General features: G+C 42.0%; 3 protein-coding genes across 4 annotated transcripts; 1 reads left to right on the top strand and 2 right to left on the bottom strand.

Moving 5' to 3' along the window:
- The first annotated feature begins 333 nt into the window (after positions 1-333).
- On the top strand, positions 334-6,643 carry atp5f1a (ATP synthase F1 subunit alpha). Of its 2 annotated transcripts, none has more exons than XM_085279944.1 (11): positions 334-487; positions 1,601-1,679; positions 1,858-2,027; positions 2,413-2,586; positions 2,912-3,078; positions 5,032-5,332; positions 5,428-5,652; positions 5,722-5,829; positions 5,924-6,068; positions 6,180-6,330; positions 6,417-6,643. In XM_085279944.1, the coding sequence occupies exons 1-11, from the start codon at positions 428-430 to the stop codon at positions 6,493-6,495; spliced, it is 1,659 nt and encodes a 552-aa protein (XP_085136070.1). In that variant the 5' UTR covers positions 334-427; the 3' UTR covers positions 6,496-6,643. The 2 variants fall into 2 exon arrangements, with proteins under 2 accessions (XP_085136070.1, XP_085136071.1); XM_085279945.1 differs by having other exon boundaries at positions 433-487; positions 1,601-1,676; positions 1,854-2,027.
- Positions 6,644-7,317: 674 nt separating this feature from the next.
- Positions 7,318-11,263, bottom strand: hwa (huluwa). Its single transcript, XM_085281258.1, has 3 exons — positions 10,438-11,263; positions 9,627-9,822; positions 7,318-8,028 (listed from the first exon to the last, which is right to left on the bottom strand). The coding sequence occupies exons 1-3, from the start codon at positions 11,017-11,019 to the stop codon at positions 7,862-7,864; spliced, it is 945 nt and encodes a 314-aa protein (XP_085137384.1). The 5' UTR covers positions 11,020-11,263; the 3' UTR covers positions 7,318-7,861.
- Positions 11,264-11,515: 252 nt separating this feature from the next.
- On the bottom strand, positions 11,516-15,312 carry LOC146571026 (dnaJ homolog subfamily B member 5). The gene is made up of 4 exons (XM_085279943.1): positions 15,056-15,312; positions 14,243-14,501; positions 13,365-13,897; positions 11,516-12,455 (listed from the first exon to the last, which is right to left on the bottom strand). Exons 1-4 carry the CDS (start codon positions 15,161-15,163, stop codon positions 12,222-12,224), a joined length of 1,134 nt encoding a protein of 377 aa, XP_085136069.1. The 5' UTR covers positions 15,164-15,312; the 3' UTR covers positions 11,516-12,221.
- Between the last annotated feature and the right edge of the window lie 2,260 nt (positions 15,313-17,572).

Here is a 17,572-nt window from a genome sequence, read left to right as displayed (position 1 = left end):
TTTTTGTTTTTTTTTGGTTTGGTTTCTTATTCAACCTTTTCGAGATGTTGTTGCACTAATGTTGTCGCCCAACGAGAGATTGTAATATGTGCATAAATTTAATTAAAGTATGAAAAAAAAAAAAAAAAGATCTGTGGAGGAGCCACAGGAGCCATCTTTTAAAAAACATAAAAATTAAACTGAAGTACAGTCAGTATCCAAATGATTTTATTTTACTGTGATCTATGCAGCTACCGACACACTTTTTAAAGGGAACCCGAAGAAATACAACAAAATAAAGTAAAAAAAAAAAAAACTACAAAAAGTCTGGAGAGTGGTTTATTTTGAAGTACTTCCGGGTTGCGGTGACCTCTCTACAATTTGCTGCCGTGTCCGCCATCCTTCTCTCTCCTCTCCAGGAGCAGGACAGACCTCGTAGGACACCAACATGCTGTCAGTTCGCGTCGCAGCGGCTCTCGCCCGCAACCTGCCCCGCAGGGCTGGATTGGTAAGCACCTCTACTTCTATATGTGACGTTTTTGTTCACTTCTTTAAGGAAAAACAAGAATTCGCACAAAACCATGGCGGCTGTTGTGCGCGCGCACGTCTTTGCATCGGAGGGCACTGGGCCCTTCACAGTGCCAGTCACTGTTGCTAACATGTTTGTAGTTGACAGACAGCAAAACCCAACTTGAGGAGTCGATAAATGAAAAAAAAAAGCAAACGCTGGTCCACGTGTTGCACTGCTAGGCGAGTGTCAGTGGAAATGACAAAGCTGTAACTTGGTGTTGAAGGTCAGGTTTGGCCCCTTCGGTATGACAGCTTTAGTCATAATGTATTTATCAAGCAAGCTTTGTACAGTTCTTTCAGTACATAAAGCAACATTATGGTAGACATTTCACTGTTCTGGATGGATATTATAGACTCGATCTGTACCAGTCATCGGTTGAGATTGTCCTATGACTCTATGACCTGAAACCTTTTATATACAGTTTGTCATACTTAGAACCAGCCCAACCTTTTATAAAATTTTAATATAGCTGCTGTGATTAAATGACACGGTAATGCATGGTGCAGTAGTTCATGTGTATTCTGTATGTAGCTTTTTAAATTTTATTTCTGCTTGTCACCTCTGTGACTCAGGGGGCTATAGGTGATTTAAATCCAGTGGCAGTGACACCTAAAACAAGTCCAGTCTGTAATCTTTACTTTGGTCACTTATTTTTTTTTTGCTGTGTTTTCTGTATTTTCACAATAATTGGTGTTGAGTTGACGGTTGGTAGAAAGGTTCCCTAGCAGCTGGGGATTTTATTAAGTTTATCATCTACTTTTTTATAGACAAAACATTAGACATTTCAAAATTAACAGCACAACAAATCTCAAAAATTATCATACAATGTAATTAATAATGAAAGACGGGGGTTTCATTATTATTTTTTATAATGTTCATTTGGAACGATTTATTCCATGATTGACATCATGACCTCTTTAATTTTAGTTTGCCTAATAAGCTGCCAGTTTATATTTGGTTAGACTGTTTTTAAATAATTAATGATTGAAAACTGCTGTATTTCCAGCCTGGATAAAACTAATTCTTTCGCTCTTTCTTGATGTGATAAAGGTATCAAAGAATGTTGCTGCGGCTTGTGTAGGAGCCAAGAATCTACACACCTCTAGCCCATGGCTGCAGAAAAAAACAGGTCAGTGTTTTGGGAAGTCTGCTTCAGCCTAGAATCTAAGAAATGAATTATTTTGGAACATTTCTCCCCAGCAATGTTTGAGGAAGAACCACTATGTAAAGATCTCACAATATCTGTCTTAATTAGTTTCATAGAACTTTATTAACCCTGAAATGTAAACACTCATTATACATTACAGGCACTGCTGAGGTCTCATCAATTCTGGAGGAGAAAATCATGGGAGCTGATACCAGTGCTGATTTGGAGGAGACTGGTCGCGTACTGTCTATTGGTGATGGTATTGCCAGAGTGTACGGTCTTAGGAACGTGCAGGCTGAGGAGATGGTGGAGTTCTCCTCTGGTCTTAAGGTGACTATCTAAGTCTTACATAATGACCTTGTTTAAATACCACGAGTGAATAAAAATATTTAAACAGTTTCTAGATCATTTTAAGTCAAAGGTGTTTGGAGAATGATAGATTTTTACTTTAGCAGCAAAGAATATCTGTAAGCCACTGGGTAAGCATACTGCCTCAAGTTTAAATCCCAGGTTAATGTGTTGTTCCTTGAAATGATAACCTCTGATAATAAGTGGATCTGTTGGCAGAAAATTGAGTTAAAGATGTGGTTTTGATTAGTCTTTACCCACATACTGTCCTTTAAAATGGATTATTAAACACAGTGGTTGTTCAAGTACTTTGCATGGTAAATTCATGCAAACAAAGGTAATAATGGTTATTTGTTCTCCTACCCAGGGTATGTCTCTGAACTTGGAGCCTGACAACGTTGGTGTCGTAGTGTTTGGTAATGACAAGCTGATCAAAGAGGGCGACATCGTCAAAAGAACAGGCGCTATCGTTGATGTGCCTGTAGGCGAGGAGCTCCTGGGTCGCGTTGTGGACGCTCTTGGAAATGCCATCGATGGAAAGGTACCTGTCAGAAAACCAAGAGAGTCTTGTTTTCCAGATTCTAAATTAATTGCGTCATTGCTTATTCTAGCCGAACAGCACTTGAAACTTCAAATATTATAGTTTATGATCACATGGTTAAATGTAGAGTGTTAGGTATGTTTGATAAATGATTGAAACTGCTGTTTAATAATCTATTAGTAAACTGAGGAGTTGGTTCATTAACTTTCAACTAAAGTTCAATATGTGTAAAGAGATTTTTGTTCACCCAATTTTGCTTGGCCTTTGGCTTTGTGGAGTTGATTGATGGTACACTTGATGGTTTTATACATCATTTTCTCCACAGGGCCCTCTGGGCTCCAAGGTTCGCAGGCGTGTGGGACTGAAAGCTCCTGGTATCATCCCCCGTATCTCTGTGAGGGAGCCCATGCAGACCGGCATCAAAGCTGTGGACAGTTTGGTCCCCATAGGTCGTGGACAGCGTGAGCTCATCATTGGAGACAGACAGACTGGGTAAGAGGCTCAAAGTGAATAGCTGAATACGACAGAGTATTTGATGGGATTTCCAGTCCCTTTTAAGTGCTTCTACAGTAGTGGAAGTGACGCTTCCAAAGAAGGGGTCACAGATACCCTATTATTATAATAAGTTGTTGTTGTGTTTTTTAGCACTTGACCATTATTTTTTTCACAGACAAGTTTTTTTTGTTACTTCATAAATGACATTTTAAACTCATTAGTTCATATTAAGCTAAGTTCTGCCAGCTTTGTTTCATGTTTCGTTGCAGATATGATGTCTCATGAAGCATCTGATTGTTTTTTGTCAGATGGGAAACCAAATGTGCAAAATAATTCCATATATCTACTAGAGCTGGGCGATAGAACGATAACGATATGTATCGCGATATAACTTTTACTCGATAGAGAAATTAAGCTATCGCGATAGACCTCGCCGCTCTTGTCCTCAAAAAAAAAAAAAAAAAAAAAAAAGGTCAGCCAATCCAAATTAAGTAGCGCAGAGCCGAACCAATCACAGCCGCAGCGTCACGTCGCGTGACTTGTTACGTACAGCACAAGTGCCAAGCCGCACGTGTGTTTGTTTGGGAAGCAGCCAGCGGGTAATGGAGCCAGCGCGTAATGGAGGAAATGAGTGTGCCGACTAGAAAAATCAACCGAGCGTGACCGAAGAGAAAACCGATGATGGTTCCAATGCCGGAGAGATTGTCGAACGGAAGAGCCATAGAAGTTCCGTAGTGTGAAGGTATTTCGGCTATTTCAAGTCTGACAAAAAACAGAGTAGCGTGCACTGTAAATTGTGCCGAAAGCAAGTCTGGAAATACAATAAACCGGTGCATGCGTCACACTGTGCGCCACGTTATTGTTTCGGTGAAATGAATTTCTACAATACTGTTACTGTTAATTGTACTCTCTGCAGTGTTTAAATGCTTACATATACACACAGTTACTGTCCGTCCACACATACGACTCGGTTCTGCTTCTATGCCCCAGCTTTGTTTACTTTTTCCCACCGAGGCTTCTAGACTTCTGATTGGCCAACATTTCTGCACGGTTAGGAATCTAGCGCCACCTGCTGCTTTGGCATGTTCATAGCAGCGTTTTCCTTCATTTCTCCCTTTGTGTGTGGACGGGATTATTTTTTAAAACGAAAACGGAAAATCTCCGTTTTCATAAATACCCGTGTACGTGTGGACGTAGCCTCAGTCTCTGACTGGAAGCGCTAATTCGTCATTCGGCTTTTGTCAGACTAAAGTAACTGTTAAAACTGTTTGAAAAGCTCAGCTATACAACAAGGAGAGATTGAGAATTTCCTTTTAGTTCTCAGTTTATTTGATATTGACAAAAGTTAGTCTGTTTTGTCTGTTCTTCTGTAAAACAAACTAAGATTTATTTTTAGAATTAATATTTTGTTTCTAAGTGGAATTGACAATTTAGTCTGTTTCGTTTGTTCTATTTTGAAACTTAAACGCTTTAGCGGCTGCCTTTTGTGTAGTTTGCAATATTTGCCTTTATTTATCTGAAAAAGTCTCATGTTCCTTAAGTACATCTACCCTGTTGAACTTATTATGGGAAATAAATATTTAAATAAAAACAAGCTGCTGATTATTTCACATTTTACTTGTGAGCAACGGCACATTTAAATCTTACAAATATAGTTATTTGGCTTATATCGTGATAGATATCGTTATCGCCTGAAATGAAAAAAACATATCGTGATATGAAAAAATCTCATATCGCCCAGCTCTAATATCTACATGAGCTTACATCACTGTGAACAAGGTGTCATTTTTGTATGCTGGAAGCTAGGATTTCTATTGTGTTTATGAATAATGGATTAGAAATACACTCTTTATAATATAATACACTTTTTTTAGACTGTTAGATCTTCTAAAACTGTTCTAAGCACAAAAATGTGAACTGGTGGTTTGTGTATCCTCATTTGTCTTGCAGAAAAACTGCCATTGCCATTGACACAATCATCAACCAGAAGCGCTTCAACGATGGGACTGATGAGAAGAAGAAGCTCTATTGCATTTATGTTGCTATTGGCCAGAAGAGGTCCACAGTGGCTCAGCTGGTGAAGAGGCTCACTGATGCCGATGCCATGAAGTACACCATAGTGGTGTCAGCTACAGCTTCTGATGCTGCTCCACTGCAGTACTTGGCTCCCTACTCTGGCTGCTCCATGGGAGAGTACTTCAGAGACAATGGAAAGCACGCCCTGATCATCTATGACGATCTCTCCAAGCAGGTGAGTTTATTTGGTCTCATGCTACAGAGCGTTTTTTTAACACAAGCGTAAAAAACTGTGTTTAAAGTCTGTGTCTGGTTCTTGCTTTCCTGCAGGCTGTCGCTTACCGTCAGATGTCCCTGCTGCTCCGTCGTCCCCCTGGGCGTGAGGCTTACCCAGGAGACGTTTTCTACCTGCATTCCCGTCTGCTGGAGAGAGCTGCTAAGATGAACGACAACTTCGGCGGTGGCTCCCTCACAGCCCTTCCTGTTATTGAGACACAGGCTGGTGATGTGTCAGCCTACATTCCAACTAATGTCATCTCCATCACAGATGGACAGGTCAGTGAGTTGCCTTCCCTCATTTTAATTTGGATCCTCAGCCACCATTAAATATGTTTTCTCCCGCAGATCTTCTTGGAGACTGAGCTGTTTTACAAGGGTATTCGTCCAGCTATCAATGTCGGTCTTTCTGTGTCACGTGTCGGATCTGCTGCCCAGACCAGGGCCATGAAACAGGTTGGTCTTTCAGTCTTGCCTAGTTCTAGTCTCTCAACTGATTTTTGTGCTGGGAGTCTTTCACATTAACTTCATTTTTCCTGTCCATCATCAGGTGGCTGGTACCATGAAGCTGGAGCTTGCCCAGTACCGTGAGGTGGCTGCCTTTGCTCAGTTTGGTTCTGATCTGGATGCTGCCACTCAGCAGCTGCTGAACCGTGGCGTCCGTCTGACTGAGCTGCTTAAGCAGGGACAGTACTGTGAGTATTTGCTGTTTGTATAGAAAATGATGCATCCATATTAAAAAAAAATAGAATTTATCCATTCTGCAGTTGTCTTACTTACTGTGCCCATGAACTTCCATCTTTCAGCTCCAATGGCTATTGAAGAACAGGTAGCAGTCATTTATGCTGGTGTGAGGGGACACTTGGACAAAATGGAGCCAAGCAAGATCACCAAGTTTGAGAAGGCGTTCCTGCAGCACATACTGAGCCAGCACCAGGACCTGCTGGCAAATATTAAGTGAGTTTAACATTTCTAAAGCAGTAGCAGATTCTTTATTTTTAATGCATTGGTTACAATACATCTCAATCTGTTCTTCATTGCAGGGCTGATGGCAAAATCTCTGAGGCATCCGATGCCAAGCTCAAACAAATTGTGTTGAATTTCCTCTCCAGCTTTGAGTAAAGTGGTGCTTTTTGGTCTGGTTGTTTTCATGTTTGCATAGTTCAGTGTCAGTTATACTTTCTATGAACTTAAAAAAAACAAACTCAAAGGGCACTTGATCTTTAAATGTATAGATTTCTCTGAACAGAGAATAAAGTATTCCACCTAACTGACTCAGTTTCCTTTTTTGTTTTTACAGTACTGCTGTTATGTGGAGCTTTTGTATTTTCCCAGTTGCCTATTCTTTAATCATTTACATGTAAGCATTGAGCTAAAGCATTTATTTAAAACTGTAGCAGAAAAAGAACTGCTGCAGTTGTATATCCCTCAAATTTCAAAAGACCAGCAATGCAAATAGTTCTCATTTGTATTCATATGATCATACACTCAAACTTTGTTTCAGTGCCAGGAAATGCATAATTCAGCTTTTTATCAGGTCAGACTCATTATTTGAGCTCAGTTCTTTAAAGTTTCCAAACACTGTTTAAGACAAACTTCCTAGAAACTGGAAGTAAATGGTTGATGAGGATGATCGTCTTGTCGTTGTAACCATATCTCAGCCTAGATCAGTTGTATTAGAGGATAAACATCTAGAGCTCATTGTAAAGTTTTCTAAAGGTTCATCGCATGTGCTGTAGTTGAAGCTTCTTTTAAGATCAAGGCTTGAAACCTTAAACAGAAAGGAACTGTTTAAATTTTCTGTGACTGAGCAAGATGCATTAATACATACAGCCTGTATTCTGAAAACTGCAAGTTTACTTGAACCACATTGCAGCACTGTTTATGAATACCATTCAAGCCAGTGTCCTTTTATTCTGTGTTATTAATCTACTGCAAAGACTCGGCTGCCTTTTTATTTAGACATTTTTAAAAATAAGCACAATCCCATCACAAACCATATCACCAAGCGCGCCCTCTGCTGGTCAGGAGAGGCAACTGGAACATGCCGAAACAAAGTATGTAAACATGAAGTTGTTTTTTTTATTATAAAGATTAACAATTTCATCAATAGGTACTTTATTATATTTTACTACAGATCAAAGTGAATCAAAGAATTTCAAATCAACTGTGAAACTGATTGTTATGAAAATGTTTGTGATACTTAGAACCAGCCCACTGGGCCAGTGCATGTGAAACTGAGATGAATTAACTAACATCAGTGAAGCGTGTTATCAGTGCACTGACAACATTTGATAGTAACTGAAGTCAAAGTGAAGAAGAACATAGTCTGAACAGGTTCTGTGGAAGAGTGAGTTTTACAACAACAAAAACTATGTCAGTTTGTATAAAGTGTTAAATAGTGTTAATGAGACAAAGAAATTCTAAAAAAAACAACAAACTTAATGGAATAAATACATGATACACATTAAACATTAAAAGTACAAATTTACACCCAGTACTGTTTCATGTGGATTGCAGGTCTGTGATGTTTATGTTTGGGTATATTATTCTGTTTGACATAGCAGGGGTCATAATAATCCCACTCCAGAGCTGAAGCCAGCACTCCGTTGGACAGGCCGTCACTGTCTGCAGACAGAATCCGCAGGGAGACCCCTGAAAGGAATTGCATTTCCACTTTAGAGGTTTATTGGATCAAAGGTTGTACTTTGCTGCACAGTCTGTTTTCAGTGATTGCAAACTGGAGGATTCATATCACACAAACTTTGGATTTTTATGTGCATGAATTACACTCCGATATCTTTTCTTCGTCTGCGGTCAAATTCTATGTGGACATTCTTCATAGTGAAAGGTCAACAAGAAGAAAACTTTCTAATCTTTCCAAGAATTTAGTGTAGATATTACTGTCCGTGATCACTAGTCTACAGATTTCTGCAATTATTAAAGCAATTATTCACACTTAGACACTTCATTAGGTATATCTAACTAGTTCTGGATAGGACTGCCTTAATTCTTCACGGCATAGATTCAACAGAGTGCTGGAAAGATTCCTCAGAGATTTTGATCATTATTGGCATAGTAGTGTCATACGGTTGCTGCAGATTTCATGCCTAAGGTGCTACTGATTTGGATTAAGTGCATGTAGATTTCAGGTGATTACAGTGAATTCATCGCCATGCTCACAAAACCAGTTTCAGATGATTTGAGCTTTGTGATATGGCACGTTATCCTGCTGGAAATAGTCAGTAGAAGATGGGCACACTTTGTTCATAAAGGGATGGACACGGTCAGCAACAACACTCAGACAGTCTGTGGCATTTAAAAGTTTGCCAGTATCCCTCACACCATTGTACCACCAGCCTGCAATGCTGATACAAATCATGGTTTATGCAGCACATTCTTACGCTACCATCTGAATGTCACAGCAGAAATCAACCAGGCAACATTTTTCCGCTCTTCCTTTGTCCGATTTTGGAGAATCTCTGAGAACTGTGGCCTCAGTTTTCCTTAGTTGCCACTCCTAAAGAGTGGCACCCAGTGTGGTCTTCTGCTGCTGTAGGCCATCTGCTTAAAGGTTTGATATGTTATGCCTTAGAGATGCTCTTCTGCATTTCTTATTTGTATCAAGCGGTTATTTGACTTACTGCACTCTACCCATTCTCCTCTGACCTCCAGCATTAATAAGCCAGTTTCACTCAGAGAGCTGCCCCTGACTGGATGTTTTCTCTTTTTCAGATCATCCTCTGTAAACACTCAAGATGTTTGTGTGGGGAAAAAAATAAAAAATAGAAAAATAACAGAAGATCAACAACTTCTAAAACATCCTGGCACTAACAACCACACAATGTTCAAAGCCAATTAAATCACCTTTCTTCCCCAAGCAAATGCTCAGTTTGAACTTCAGCAGGCTGTCTTGGCCATGCTTGCCAAGAGTTGCTGCTATGTAATTGGCTAGTCTTTGTATTTCTGAGCAGCTGACAGATGTACCTGACAAATTTGCCAGTGAGTGTACGCATAAAAATCATGGGTCAGTTTCCTGACCATTTCTGGGCTACAATCAAAATTTAATATGCCAACATTTTCTTATTTGTCTAGAAACTGGTGGATTTAATTTAAGAGTACTTTCAGTCAGGAATAAAATGTGTTTTCAAAATAAATGCAAGCCCCATTTCATGTATGGATCAACATCAGTTATTGAAGACATTTGTATACAGTGAAGTTGTTGTAGTGGTGATCATTGTGAGGGGAAGTACCTGCACTTGCTCCAAAATCACTATCCAGTCCAGGACCTGCTGCAGACGCGTTCAGACAGGACGCCTCTGAATGCAGGTTGGTGTACTCGCACTCCATGTCTATCTTGTCAACCCTGCACCCTGCAACACCTGGGTCCACACCTGGCAGCATCTCATAAGTACTGCTCCTCTGAATCAGACCCACAAATTCGGTCTCCTGCAGAAAACAAAGGGATACAAAAAGCTGCTCATAAGAACACGATCTACTGCACACACACACACACTTCAAGGATTAACATCTTCCAGTGATAAACTGCATCACATCACACTTCATTCAAGATAAAATTAGACTTATTTCTTCTATATGCCAAAATACTTGCAAATATATTTTGCAACATCTAAAATAACCCCAAAAGATCTTAAACGTGCAGGCAAACTATATAGCAGATAGATTACCACCAAACCAGTGCTGCCCAGGGCTTTGGACTCCACACAACCTTCAGAGATTCCTTGTGTAACAACTTTCTTTGGTATATTTTTATTTTACAGATAGTTTATTTGGTAACATCAGAGCATGCAACACAAAAGCAGTTACTAATGGGAGGGTTTTGCTGCTTCTAGTGAGGCCTTAAACTTCTCTTTGCATTTGTACTTAATTCAGCTACCACACACAGGAAACCTGTGCACACAATGAGCGGTAACAAGGGGGTTAACGGGCCCTAAATTGGGTTAATTAAGCCAGTTGCGCAGTTTGAAGTATTTGCGACTCAACGTTTAATACTTTGTCAAAAAAAAAAAAAAAAAAAAATTGGGGAAAAACCCAATTACTCACCATAGGAGTGTTTGGAGGAACAAGGTTCACTCTGGTTTCAGTCCCTGAATCGTGCGGTAAAACTTGTGCACTCCTGCGCCAGCCTGTTTTGCTGAGGCTGTAGGTCCGTGAGCTGGAGGCCAGGTTTAGTCTCGGGGTAAAACAAGCTTCTGGAGAGGTTGCCCGGATGGTGCTCGGCGCTCTCTGAGACCCTGAACCTGTAGCGCCATCTGGCCTCAGAAGCCGGATCCTGTGATCCAGACCGATCCTTTCCCTGGAAGAAGCTCTGGAAGAAGTAACGGGATGAGGGAGCACGGGCTCTGATAGCGATAAATACGCTCTCCGCCCGTCTTGGCGCAAAGGAAACGCCACATCGGACAGTCTGACTCTCTGAGGAGACCGCAAAAGCATCTCCTCCATGCGTTCTGGCCACAGACTGATTTTCTTCTTTGACAGGATCAGTAACTTGTAACCCAGCAAGAGGCAGTTCAGCAGAAGCAGAACGACCACGCAGGGAACGAGCAAGAGAACGACTAAGGTCAGACTCGTCACAGGGTTCCCTTCAGTCAGACTGGATGCTGTGGTTTCACTTACTTGCGACATTTCATTCCTAAACACATGGAGGCTGAATTTCGGAAAACTTCAGATTACAGGCCGTCTGTCTTTACACAGGTGGCTCGATCTCTTAAATCAATGTGGACTGTCTTTTTTTTGTTTGCCAGTATTTTCTATCTGATGCCATCCTGCATCTCAAATGTATGCAGCCTCCAAATATGAGTGTTGTCCTTAATCATTCTTGTCTCCATCACTGTAGGCATGCGCTCTCACTGCTATCAGAGCACTGGCTTTATTTGACAGGACTGTGCAGCGCTCAGTTGGCCGCCACATAAATTACAGACCAACAGGTGTGCCTTATTGTGTGCAGGATGATGTTAGGACTGGCCGCTAGATGGCAGAAGATGACTGCTATATCGCTGAGCAACTTCAAATCTGGTCTGAAGTGTGATTTAGTGGACTGCAAATGTCTGAGAGTTCACTTATGTAAGTTTAGGATTTGAAAATAATAAACTTTTATCCAATAGTGAGGCGGAAACAGAAGTCAAATTGTTCTTTTTCTTTATTTTTCATGCTTCCAAACATCTCTATATCAAGTAATAATAACAATAATAATAATACATCAGCAGGTGGCTCATCGCAGATTATATACAGACATTTCAAATCATTCAATAGAACATTTGACAGATGAATCTCTTTTAGAGACAGTGTTTCAGCATTTTGTACACAAAGTAGATCTTTGTAGACAAGTATGTTTGCTATTGTAATAAATCAATGCAAAAGATCAGTCATATGAACACCATATAACTATAATGATGACAGTAGTAGAAGTAATAATAATAAGAATACTAAAGTTGTGTTATTTCCCTTACATGTTTCTACCATTGAGGTTTAAGGAAGTCTATACAGACTTGAATAGCACACTGATATCCTGCGAAAGGTTTGCAAGTATAACAGTACAGATAACTCATTCAAGAGAAAGGCTATCGAGTCAATGGATGCCCTCAGATACCAAAGACCCCCATTAATCAGCTGTCAACTCACTGCTCGCACAGCACTGCTAAGTTGGTGTGCATCGTGCCGAGCGCCCGCAGAAAGTCATCTCCTCGCAAAAAGTTGCACGTGATCTACAACTTGCTTATGCGCCGCTTGCCGCTTCCAAACACAATAAGAGGTTGTGATTTGGTTGTGATAGCACCTCGGGCAAGGCTGTGTTTGTGAACTGGTAAGAACTGGTAAGAGTCACCCGGCTAGCACTGTGCCAGGCTGTGCTTGATGATCTCTCGGGACTGTGGTGGGATTCTGTCTGGGAAGGCCACCTGGAACTCAACCACCAAGTCGCCTCGCTGGGATGGGCTTTTGAGCAGGGGAAGGCCTTCGCCCCTCAGCCGGCGGACGGCACCGGGTTTGATGACATCGCTGCAAGGCAGAGGCATCATCCGGTTGTCAAGCGTTGGAACGTTTACTGTGCAGCCGCAGAGAGCCTGAAGACAAGAGAAGAAAGAGACAGTTAGCCCTGCAGACCCATGAAGCTCTTAACCTGTTTCACAATTCTTTTTTGAGTGGCCTAATTACGAGTGGAATCCAGTTTCTCTAAAAGTGTCAAGTTGCATAAGAGATAAATGTGGGGTGTCTGTCCTTCTGAAACAATTCTCTGTGTTATTTTCTGCGTTATGCAACAGACCGGTGTTACAGATGTTATAATCGCTGCTCCATTTACTGGCTCAGTGTGGGCGTTAAGTGTTTTAGTGACTGAAGTGAGCCATAGGAAGATGGAGGAGCTCTTTGAAATGTCATTCTCTGTGACTGCTACCCTGCTAATCTGTGTGTGGGCTGGTGGAAGCGAGAGCCAGAGACAGTGAGCCAAAAAAAAAAAAAAAGGCGCCTGCCTTATACAAGCAGAGAAGTCTGCAGCCAGCATAGTAGTTGTGAGGGAGGGTGAAGTGCAATTCGTGGGGGCAGTCAGTATTGGGAGCTAAATTTAGCTCCTGCTTGCTCGCTCTCTCTGCAGGGGCTGATGAGGTAAACGGAGGCGTTGGCAGGCTTACTGCTGTTTCTGTGTTTGTGGGGGTCTGTCAGCCCGCTGTAAGCTGAGGGGTTCAGATGCCCATAACAGAACACTCTGTTCTGTTCCTCAGACTGCAATCAAAGATATTGTCCTCCCTCCCTGCATTTGGCAGAGATTGGACCTTCAATCTTATGTATTACTGCTGTTTTTTTCAGGTTTCGATTTTCTCTGGCATTTAAGAAAGAACGTTACTCAATGGTTATATAAAGGACAAGAAGTGGTGCATAGATCTTAGCCTTTATCTGAGTAGGTGTAAGTGGTTGTATCTGAGTATAGGCCACTCATATGTTTCATAATGTATCTGATGGTGATGCACCAAACTCACCTCTTTAAGGGTGATCTTGGCCGTGTAGACGAGGTTGGAGCCCTCTCTCTTGTACTGAGGATGCTCCTGGTCCCTGAGAATGAAGGTGATGTCTGCGGGGGCGCTGTTGGGGGTCTCGTCCCCCTCCCTGGGGAAGGTGATCTTGGTTCCCGATTTCCAGCCTTTCTTTACCACCACATTCAACACCTTCTCTTCTGTTCGCAAGGTGCGGCCGTCTGGGTTGAGGCGGCTGCGGGTAATCTTCACATGCTTGGTGCAGCCCTGCATCACCTCCTCCAGGGTCACCAGCAGGTCGTGCACCACCACTTCGCCCTGCAAGCGCCTCGGGCCTTTCCGCAGGCCACCGTCGGGGCCTGCAGACCCGCTCACGTGGCTGAAGGTGAACCGTCTGAAGGGGTTGAAGAGGTCGTCGTCGCCCTCTTCGTTGCCAAAGAAGATGTCGAAGTGGTCAGAGCCATTGAAGAAGGAGGAGAAGGTGGAGTGGGGGTCGCCGTGGAAATTGCTGCGGAAAATGTTGCCTCCGTTTTTAAGGCCTGAAAAGGGGAAAGAAAACAGGTTCAAGTCAAATTGCTGCAGAACGTCTCCTAATTTAATGTTCCCTAAGTTCTCTTCATGCCACCTTTTCTAAAATGTTGTAGAGACCAAGAAAACTCTTCTGTTTCTCCCTCAATAGCTAATCAGCCTCACAGCTGTCACATTTCACATGTTGAGCTTGTTTTATAGGAGTGGGAGTCATCACACATCAATATTTAGCATTTGATGATGACATGAATAGTTAATCTAATCGCCCACGCTACACTAATCACTCAGATGGCAGTTACTAGTGAAGCTATTTAAAATGCTAGCAATCACAATTTCAGATCCTCGCCCTTCCTCACCTTCCTCTCCAAACTGGTCGTATATGCTTCTCTTTTTGGGGTCAGTCAGGATCTCATAGGCCTCTGCGATCTCTTTGAACCTGTCCTCCGCGTCAGCATCGCTGTTCTTGTCTGGGTGGAACTTGAGGGCCATTTTCCTGTAGGCTTTCTTGATTTCATCTTCATTGGATTCAGGGGAGACGCCCAGGACTTTGTAGAAGTCTTTGCCTGCGGGTTTGATGGGCAGACAGGGCACGTCCTGCTCTGACCTGGTGCTTTCCTGCGAAAACACACAAAAATGTCACATTAAAAACCTTTCTTCACCTTTTAAACATCAGCTTGCGCCAACCTTGTATCCCAAGTGTTGCCAAGCAGTGGCGAATAAGCATGCAAATTCAAACCTCTATCACCTAGAATGTTAAACAGAGTAGCTGATGCTCAAGATATCTTCCAAAAAACTGCTGCAGAATATCTATTAATATGCAGAAAATCCCCCCACCTCTAACAGAGTCTCAGTGGGAAAACACCCTTATCTCCGTGCTGCTGCATGTGCGGTCACATATCCATGAATTTCATAGGCTCATGCACAGCACAACGTGATGGGGGAAAGTCATATAAGAGACTGAGATACTCTGCAGCGATTGGCTGAAAGCGAGCCGGCAATTCTTACATATGAATGAATCCGGTACAACAGTAATGTGCCAGTTCTATACACACTGTTTAATTATACGGTGTCGTTCATACGAACTGTCAGCACCGTGCAGCTTTACACACTTCATACATGCTAAAGACAAACAGCCCCAGAAACTTCCCCGCGAAAAATGCGAAACTTACCGCTGAAGACGAGGAGCCGGAGCTGTCCCCCCTGTGCATAACTCGCACTTTGCACTTGACATTGCCATTTTTGTGCTTCACACCGAACTGGGTCCAGATGAGAACCATGATGGGAAACTTAGCTGTGGTGCTACGTGTGTCGCTGTCCTCGGGGCTGGTGCTGAAATCGCTCCGCTCGCTTGCTCCGCTCGCTTTCCGTGCTGTCTGAGCTCTCCTCGGCTCTCCGTTAAATACCAGAGCGGCGGCTCCCCCCTCCTTTCCCACTAGCCGCTCCATCCGCCCACGCGGTGTGACTGAGCTTTCCCCGGACCCGCCCATTTCCTCACGCGCGGCAGGGGATGCCGGTGTCCTCAGCGCTCTCGGTGAAGAGCTATTGGCGCTCGGGCGATGATCACGCGGATGTTGCAGCCTCCCTTTTCCATCTTGAGACTTGTTTCCGGAGTTCTTTAAGGCAGATTTGAGCAGTCACGACTTGGTACACCGAGTCCTCTTTTTTTCTCCTTCCACAGACAGAACAGGCACAGTTATGAAAAAGAACTCATAAGTGCTGTCTGCCCAGACAAACTCCAGACAGAACATACCCTGCTGGGTGATGGAGCCCCTGTCCTCGAGTGCCATTTTTGCATTTAAGCTCACGCCTTGTCGTTCTTTTTACAGATTAAAAACATGTTTTCAGTGGATGGGAGGAACAAAAATGACTAAATCGTCTTTATGTTGGTGGGTATGCAGAATCATTTAGGAATAGCCATTTCTGAAGTACATATTAATAATGCCATAATACCCATATTAGGCAAGATGCCCTCAGGTAAAAGGGCGTGTCCTTCACACCTAGTTTGATTCAGATCGATTCAAAATAATTATATGTATACATCATATTTATATATCATTGCTTTTAAATTCACATTATGAGCCATCACAGTGCACCTTATACTGTAAGGCAATGCTCATTCAGTTGCAGGGGGAATGTATTCCAGTTAAAATGTATTGTGACTATTTTGTTATGTAGATAATAGTACATGATTCTCTATCTACGACTGTCAAATCTAGATGAGGATAATAAGGATGTGGTCCCAGCTATTGAAAGGAAACGAATATGGCACCACCTCAAGGAGCGCCTTGTTATGAACAGTTTTCAGACACATGATGTCTGTCATAAATTCCACTTTTACTCTTTGGACTTTGTTGAGACTATCAGGCTTCCTCCCACTGTCCAAAGACATGCAGCTTGAGGGGGTAGGTTAACTGGTACTTCTACATTGGCCATAGCAGTGAATGTGAGTGCGAATGCTTGTTGTCTCTCGGTGTTAGCCCTGCAAGAAATTGATTACATGTCCATGGTGTACCCTGCCTTCCACCCTATGGCAGCTGGGATAGGGTTAGATAAGAGGAAGAGGAGGGATACATAGATGGGTATAGTGTGTGTATATGTAGGGATCAGTGATGCATCATCTGAACAACTGTAGTTGGTTGGAGATGATGGTTCACACAGAGTTTGGTATTTTAGTCTTTTATCCTTTCAAGAGAAATGTGAGGGCTTGTGAGATGAATAAGAAAATAAGGAGTGACAAAACCATTGTTTAACATGACAGGGGTACTAACTAGACTGCTGCTTTACACGGTAGTTTTAATCAGACGTCTGTTATGTTATGTAATTCAAATCTTTCATCAGACAGTTAATAAAAACTGTTATAATACAGTCGGGCGGCAGGAAAAAGGTAGTATAAATTCTAAGTGTCTAAAACCTGACTTAGCTATCAAGCTAATGTAGTATAACAGCAGAGGACGGAATGCAAAATTATCATTTTTTGGGGCAGTATCACAGTGAGTTGGAGTTATTGAGTTGGATTGCACTCTGTCACATCCCAAACTCCTCATATTTTATATATTGACCATAATTCAAAAGAAAACCACATTTAGATGTTCACGTGACCAAGAGCCAAAGCTGATTTTCTGTACTGTAAAGAGCTGCTAATGGAGATTGATTAAAAGGTCAGAATAGTATCCAAATCCTTCTATAAGTAAGTCTTGTCAGCAGATAGCCATCTTCATAACACCACCAAGCACTTATCTAAGCAGTGATTGTGATTATCTAAGATAACTCAAATTAAAATAAGGTTTTGAAATCCTTTTCTCCCCCTTGGAATTTACTTTAACCATCATGTTTGCTGTTGCTGGATTTTCCCATTGATTTCAATTTGTCCTCCTTTCAATGCCATTCCCCCTCTTGTGATGTTTTTAGTAGCCTTTACTGAACGGATAAGATCGTACAGTAGGTGCAGTTGTGTATAATTCTGTCGTCAATAAATGCAAACCTATGCAAGTAAAGCACTGGGCAGCTAGCAGCAAACAGCTGTAGAAGAAAAAGACAGCTTAGTGTTATGTAACTGAACGTGTTAAAAAAGAAAAAACCCTTGTAAGTGTTCAAATATCTTGTGAAAATTTGAGATATTACCTGAACCTGGCTGGCTGTTGGTGTTACATAAATTTTCAACACATCGCTGTCACTTAAATGTGTTG

The sequence above is a fragment of the Mchenga conophoros genome, linkage group LG7 (genome assembly GCF_057382185.1).
Source record: "Mchenga conophoros isolate Kocher_MC1m ecotype Shallow Benthic linkage group LG7, M_conophoros_male_GT1.1, whole genome shotgun sequence".
In the NCBI taxonomy this organism is placed as follows: domain Eukaryota; kingdom Metazoa; phylum Chordata; class Actinopteri; order Cichliformes; family Cichlidae; genus Mchenga; species Mchenga conophoros.
Note: the sequence above shows the minus strand (reverse complement) of the source record. Positions and strands in the feature narration are given on the sequence as shown.